At 38.8% G+C, this 7,967-nt stretch overlaps 1 protein-coding gene and 1 pseudogene across 2 annotated transcripts in view; one reads left to right on the top strand and one right to left on the bottom strand.

Moving 5' to 3' along the window:
• The window catches only part of NKAP (NFKB activating protein), a 28,882-nt gene that overhangs the window by 2,059 nt on the left and 18,856 nt on the right, over positions 1-7,967 (bottom strand). Inside the window, exon 9 of one of the 2 annotated variants that reach the window (XR_003204535.2) lies at positions 3,488-5,139. Coding sequence is in view for 1 of the 2 variants with exons in the window: in XM_025852626.2 (XP_025708411.1) it covers positions 4,965-5,139 (175 nt within the window). In the remaining variant the exon portion in view is untranslated. Of the gene's footprint in view, positions 1-7; positions 5,140-7,967 lie in introns of those variants that run through there. The other variant, XM_025852626.2, reaches the window with a different exon arrangement.
• LOC112809227 (broad substrate specificity ATP-binding cassette transporter ABCG2 pseudogene) lies at positions 1,267-3,231 on the top strand (annotated as a pseudogene).

Genomic DNA, 7,967 nt, shown 5'->3' with positions numbered 1-7,967 from the left:
CTGCACATCAAACCACAGAAAATTTATTGAATAAACTTGTGGCAAACAATCCAGCTGTATTTTTTTTTTTGCATTCATTCATTTTCCATTTGGCAATTTCCATCACATTAGCAGAGTAACCAGTAAGTTGTTTTCCATTTCTAAGTGGTTTTTCCCATCACTGTCTACATCATTTGAGTCTTACAGGTACAGAAGCCAAGTTTAGAGATTTCCTAAAATTCACCTGTCAGACTGAGAATGCTACTTGGCTGCTTGTTCCCCCATCTGAGCCTAGTTCTCTAGTAGACACACCTCTTTAATGGGCATAACTGAGGAAAAGAAAAATGGCAACAGTTCTACAGCTCATAATATAACCAGTCTAAAGATTTCCCTACTCACAGGCCCCTTCACTTACTGTGAGTTAAGCCTCAATGTTAACTAATACTACACTCCGATACTCTGAAACTGGGCACGCTGCATACCACACAGCATCACAACCGTGATGGCAGCAGGGTGGCTTCAAAACAGGAGACAATTGCCACCCTTACTTATTTCTGGTCTTTCCATCCTCACACCAGATCATCACTTGTTCCCACCATCCCTGTGAGGCTGTCTTGTCTGACTGCAAAGGTTTAAACCACCAAAGACAAGATTACATTATGGGTGATTACGTACAGGTACATCAGAATACATATTTATGCAGACAAGCACTGGAAGGGAACACACAATACTAAAGACAAATGATGTGCTAAGACTGTGGTTAATTTTTCTTTCTTCTTTTTTTAACTGTTACATTTGTGTAACAAACATAAAAGAAGGGAAAATCTTATCAGAACAACTGGTAAGGAAGTGGAAAACTAGGTAAGTCTTCCTGAAGAACAAAACATGAATTTCAAATACAACAGCCCTCCTGTCGGACTTATGGCTCAGATGACTCAACACAGTTTGAAGCAGTAACTCTCATGAGCTCAAAATACTTTTAGCCCTTTTATTCTACCCTCCTCTTTCCCAAAAAACATGCTACTGAAGCTGTTCTTTGGCAGATCTTTCCTGAACAAACCCTGATGAAAGAAATGACAAAGTTCTGAAATACATTAATATGTTTTCTTTCATTTACTGACTATCTACTCTGTGGAGGACACAGGAGAATCCAATAAAAACCCACAATAATCCTCTATCACAGAGTTGTTGCATTAAAACTGATCTGCCTGAGCACACGGACTCTGAGATCAAAGACCTCGGTTGAACTGAATCTCTTGTTAAGCTGAAAAGGCCAAAACTCTCCAGATGTCTTCCAATAATGATCAAGTTTTTATCCCAATGTCACGAAGAAACACCACTGACCTCTCCAGGATGACCTCCAACAACCCGAAGACATTTACTGAAGTAGCCGTGTTAAGTTTTCATAACATTTGCTATCGAGTAAAAGTGAAGAGTGGCTTTCTTCTTGGTCGAAAAACAGTTGAGAAAGAAATGCTGACAAATGTCAATGGCATCATGAGACCTGGCCTCAATGCCATTCTGGGACCCACAGGTGGCGGCAAATCTTCGTTGTTAGATATCTTAGCTGCAAGGAAAGATCCGAATGGATTATCTGGAGATGTTTTGATAAATGGAGCACCTCGACCTGCCAATTTCAAATGTAATTCAGGTTATGTGGTACAAGATGATGTCGTGATGGGAACTCTGACAGTGAGAGAAAATTTACAGTTCTCAGCAGCTCTCCGGCTTCCGACAACTATGACAAAGCATGAAAAAAATGAGCAAATTAACAAGGTCATTCAGCAGTTAGGTCTGGATAAAGTGGCAGATTCCAAGGTTGGAACTCAATTTATACGTGGTGGGTCTGGAGGAGAAAGAAAAAGGACTAGTATTGGAATGGAGCTTATTACCGATCCAGCCATCTTGTTCCTGGATGAGCCCACAACTGGCTTAGACTCAAGCACGGCAAATGCTGTTCTTTTGCTCCTGAAGAGGATGTCTGAACAGGGACGAACAATCATCTTCTCCATTCATCAGCCTCGTTATTCTATCTTCAAGTTGTTTGATAGCCTCACCTTGTTGGCCTCAGGAAGACTAATGTTCCATGGGCCTGCCCAGGAGGCCTTGGGGTACTTTGCATCAGTGGGTTACCATTGTGAGCCTTATAATAACCCCGCAGACTTCTTCCTGGATGTCATTAGTGGAGACTCCTCTGCTATGATATTAAACAGAGAGGACCAAGACGGTGAAGTCAAGGAGACTGAAGAGCCTTCCAAGAGAAGATCTCCACTCATAGAAAAAATAGCTGAGTTTTATGGCAACTCTGACTTTTGCAGAAAAACGAAAGATGAGTTAGATCGACTTGTAAAGGGTCATAAGAGGAAGAGCTCAACCTTTAAGGAGATCACCTATGCCACCTCCTTCTGTCATCAACTCAGATGGATTTCCAAGCGTTCATTCAAAAACTTACTGGGCAATCCCCAGGCCTCTATAGCTCAGATAATTGTAACAGTCATCCTGGGATTGGTTATTGGTGCTATTTTCTATGATCTAAAAAATGATCCTACAGGAATCCAGAATAGATCAGGAGTGCTCTTCTTCCTGACAACCAACCAGTGTTTCAGCAGTGTGTCAGCTGTGGAGCTCTTTGTGGTTGAAAAGAAGCTCTTTATACATGAATATATCAGTGGATACTACAGAGTGTCATCTTATTTCTTTGGAAAACTGTTATCTGATTTATTACCCACGAGGATGTTACCAAGTATTATATTTACTTGTATAATATACTTCTTGTTAGGCTTGAAACCAGTTGTGGAGGCCTTCTTCATCATGATGTTTACCCTTATGATGGTGGCTTATTCGGCCAGTTCTATGGCACTGGCCATAGCAGCAGGCCAGAGTGTGGTATCCATAGCAACACTTCTCATGACCATCTCCTTTGTGTTTATGATGATATTTTCAGGGCTGTTGGTAAATCTCAGAACTGTTGGGCCTTGGCTCTCCTGGCTTCAGTACTTCAGCATTCCTCGATATGGCTATGTGGCTTTGCAGCATAATGAATTTTTGGGACAAAACTTCTGCCCAGGAGTCAATGTAACAGCGAATAATACCTGTAGCTATGCAATATGTACTGGCGAAGAATTTTTGCTAAACCAGGGCATCGATCTCTCCCCTTGGGGCCTGTGGAAGAATCACGTAGCCTTGGCATGTATGATTATCTTCCTTATAATTGCCTACCTAAAATTGTTATTTCTTAAAAAATATTCTTAAATTCCTCTTTAATTTACATGATTGATCCACACATTAAAAAGGGAGGATCTTGATTTTTTTTAAATATAAAAAAAAACAAAACTGATCTGCCTACTGAAAATAAGAGTGCAAACTCATTCAGTCTCTAGGAATCAATAACAAAAAATAATGTTCTTAGAGAAAAGAATTCTTAAATAGGGACTATAAATTTAGGTCTTATTACACAGGGAAGTAGATGGATTACAACTCATAAATTTGGAACCTAGCTTCCTTTTACCTTTAGGAAACAAGATATTGATCAGGTTAGGCAGCAATGATGATAAACAGAAATCACTTCATCTTCAGGAGTCATAAATGTTGCTACACGCCAAATGGTTTAGTTCCTTAGTTGTGGGTTAAAGGTAGACACTTTCCTAGAACATATGTTAAATAGTAAAACTTTTTATCTATACTTTGAAATATGACTGCCTTATTTTAAAACTTTGGAAAAAAACACTTTAAACTATTATAAGAGAGAGCATTTTATGACCACAGAGTTAGAACTTCCCCATCCCCCAGGTAATTTAGATTTATTCTAGACACATAATAACACAGCTCAAAACAACCTTAACAAAAACAGCCAAAACTTCTACTGTCCCCTTTCTCTTCACTCTTGTGACCTAACAACTCAAACTGAACAAAATAATGGGAAGAAAAAAGATCATGAACTGCTAGTCCCAGAATTTTCCATTTCTCTCAAACTTAAAAGTCAACAGTAGCCATAAAAAGGTGATAAAGTGAGGGGTTCTATACAAAGTTAAACTGAATGACAGATATAAAAAATAAACTGAAACGTTTAACAATGTTTAAAATGAAATATGCTTATTACATAAAGGACAGACTTAAAATACGTTTAATATCATTTTAACTTCATCCTTATAAAACTAAATTAAAACCAACACTTCAATATATTTTTCCCTATTAAACTCCTAACCATAGTTGACGCCCATTCATTTCCAGTATTCAAATAACGATCTAAGCATAGCTTAGATGGAAATAATCTACTTACATTGGCACAACAGTACACTTCCCAGTATTTTATATTTGAAGAACCATTTTTAAGGAACCTTTTAAGAACTTAAAACACTAACATTCACATTTTCAACTCATTAAGTCTGTGGGTTAGTTTGGTTTTTGGCTTGTTTGTTGGATTTGGGGTAGAGGTAGGGACTAAAACCAAAATACATGATTTCCAAGGCAGACTATATATTATACAAGTCGATTTTCAAATTCCAGATTTGCTTTTTTCAGCAATGCCTTCACCCTGTTAACAAAAGTGGCCTCCTGTATGTTTCTATCAAGTCCATTTATAACACGTTCAACATAGAGGAATGATGATTTCCCACAAGTTCAGTTGGGGTGGGAGTGGGGGACGGGCATCATGTAGAGCTAATAGTAGCACTGTCCCATGGTGTGAGAGTTAAGTTTCTCATCTTACTGACACTTTCTCTCAATGCCACCTCCCCAAGTACAGTATGATTTCATTCGTAATTTGGATTTTTAAACCAGAGAGTTATTATGGTCAATCCAAAAATAACCCAAAGAACTTGCTAAAATTATATCAATAAGCAGCTTTCTATTGAAGGACTGAAAGAATTAAATAGAAGGCACAGTAGCACTGTAAAGCTTTTTCAGATCATAGTAATCTTTTTGTATGTATATGTGGAACCCAGACTTTCTTTTTTTGTTAAAAATGCTGAACAATCAGAAAATCCTTATTTGTCATCTTTCCCTTTAGTTTTTCTGTATACCATCTCTCGAAAACTGGCCAGAATCTTGTTTTCTCTCTTTCGCCTCTCTTCTTGGTTAAAGGACGCCAGGGCTCTCTTCTCATCAGCACTATAGATCTGGTTCTCTTTCCGCAGTCGCACGGCCTCCATTCGGCGATGCCTGGAGATAATTTTATTTTTTGCTTAATTTCTCAGTAATTATTCTCATAGTACTTCCTCACTAATCCTTCTTAATACAGACTGTTCTATTTAAAAAACTGACAAATAGAAATTGTTTTGGTAATGGGTTGGATTTTCAAAAGATCATTTATCTGCTAATGTATCCTTTGATTCATTTTCAGCATTCAAATAATGATCTGATGTTCTGTCAACATCATGAATGTTATTAATTTCAATTACTAAGGGCATAAGTCTAGTTCTGTTGTTTCTACTAAAACAACCAGAAACTAGCAAATTATTAATCTTCCTATGTGATATGTGGAATTAGCCTTTGGGGAATTGACAGTAGGACAGAAGAAAGGCTTAATGTCATCAGTCAGGCAGAACTTCCTCATGGTTCTAACTTATCATACAACCAAAAGGACCAGGTCTAATACTATAATAGAATTTGATGAGTTTTGTGAGTGGATTTAACTTCCTTAGAACCCAGTAGCAGCTCAAAGAAGAGATTTATCACAAGGGCTAATTCAGGAAAGTACAGGGGGCAGAGAGAAACTATTACATTATCTTCAAAAGGTCTGCTAACTTAGAGGGAAAACTCCATGAAACTCTTTTACGTTTATGTAACCCAATCCTACAAAGTCAGTTCGATATAAGGCTTGACCTATGCCTAGAAAAACAGAGAAAACTGAGTAAGGAAAAGAGGGAGAATCATTTAAGATTAGTGTGAAAGTGGGGAAGCAGCCGGATGGAAAGACAAGGAGATGACAATGTATTTAAGGTTGCTCAAGGCACAGTGAATAGAGTTTATTTGGAACACAAAGTGCTATGTGAACAATGTAAAACATCTATGTACATGTCTCCTAGTACATGGGAAAGATTCTCTCTTGGGTATCTAGGAATGGAGCTGCTGGGACATAAGGCTTACGAATGCTCAACTTTCCAAGATGATGTCAGACTGTTTTCCAAAGACACTGTACCAATTTATAACACCACTAGCAGTATTTAAGCGATCCTGTAGATCTACATCTTCTCCAATGCTTGGTACTGTTAGAACTCTGAACTTTTGTCTATCAGATAGATGTAAAATGGTATTTCAGCATGTTCTTGATTTCCATTTCCAATGATAATGAACATCTTTTTATGTATGGGTAGGCCATATATTTTTCTTCTAACAAATGCTTGTGTCATTTTCCCATTTTTTGTTCGGATTGTATGTATTCCTTAAATATTCTCAATACTATCAGTTGTAAGATCTTATCCCAGCTTAAAATTTGTCTTTTTACTTATTTTAAGATGTCTTTTGATGAATAAAACTTAGGCAAATTATCACTATTTTATGATTAATACATTTTTGGAGTCTTCCTTAAGAAACAGTTTACTACCCCAAGATCTGTTAGATATCTACTTATATTTTACACTAAGAGTGTTGAAAGTTGTTTTTGAGGACGCCTGGGTGGCTCGGTCGTTAAACGTCTGCTTCAGCTCAGGTCATGATCCTAGGGTCCTGGGATCGAGCCCCACATTGGGCTCCCTGCTCGGCAGGAAGCCTGCTTCTCTCTCTCCCACTCCCCCTACTTGTGTTCCTGCTCTCGCTATCTCTCTCTGTCAAATAAAAAAACAAAATCTTTTTTAAAAAAAGTTGTTTTTGACATTTAAGTCCTTATTCTTGCTGCGCTGATATTTTTCTTAATTAAAAAAAATTTTTTTTAAGAAGGCTCCACACTCAGCGTGGGGCTTGAACTCACAACCCTGAGATCTAGAGTTGCATGCTCTAGTGAGACAGCCAGGCACCCCTAGTTGCACTGATTTTTAAATATGGTGATGCAGGGTTCTACTTTCATCTTTTTCCAAATGGATAACCATTTTTCTCCTGCTCCATTCACTGAATAGGTCCTTCTTTCCCCAATGATCTGACATACAATCTCTTTCATCTAACTAAGTTTACGCATGTATGGCTCTGCCGGGCTTCATATTTTATCCCACTGAACAATTCATTTGTGCTCCTGTACTTTCTACAGTTTTTTCTTTTTAAAGATTTTATTTATTTATTTGAGACAGAGAGAATGAGAGAGAGAGAGCACATGAGAGGGGGGAGGGTCAGAGGGAGAAGCAGACTCCCTGCCAAGCAGGGAGCCCGATGTGGGACTTGATCCGGGGACTCCAGGATCATGACCTGAGCCGAAGGTAGTTGCATAACCAACTGAGCCACCCAGGCGCCCTGTACTTTCTAAAGTTCTATAAGCTTCATAATAAGCCCTCATATTTGGTAGGGCAAATCTCATCTTCCTATTCTTCTTCAAAGGTGACTGGGCTATTCTTGGCCCTCTAGTCTAACATAAATTTTAGAACCATCTTATTGGGGCGCCTGGGTGGCTCATTCGGTTAAGCATCTGCCTTCGGCTCAGGTCATGCTCCTAGGGTCCTGGGATCAGGCCCTGTGCAGGCTCCCTGCTCAACGGAGAGCCTGCTTCTCTTACTCCCTTTGCTGCTCCCGCTGCTTGTGCTGTCTCTGTCTCTGTCAAATAAATAAAATCTTAAAAAAAGAGAACAATCTTACTAAGTTTCACATAAACCTCTGCTATGAGTTTGACTAGAACTACACTGAATATACAGATCAATTTGGGGAGAACTGACAAGTTTACATATTGCCTGCCTATGTGAACATGGTATCTCTCCATTTAAGCCTTCTTTAATGTCTTTTTAAAAAGATTTACTTATTTATTTGAGAGAGAGAGAGAGGGTGAGTGGGGGAGGGGCAGAGGGAGAGGGAAAGAATCTCAGGCAGACGTCCCATTGAGTGTGGAGCCCAACGCGGGGCTCAATCTC

Source organism: Callorhinus ursinus, unplaced genomic scaffold (assembly GCF_003265705.2).
Source record: "Callorhinus ursinus isolate GAN/ISIS: 27379988/994484 unplaced genomic scaffold, GSC_fseal_2.0 scaffold33, whole genome shotgun sequence".
Lineage (NCBI taxonomy): Eukaryota > Metazoa > Chordata > Mammalia > Carnivora > Otariidae > Callorhinus > Callorhinus ursinus.
Note: the sequence above shows the minus strand (reverse complement) of the source record. Positions and strands in the feature narration are given on the sequence as shown.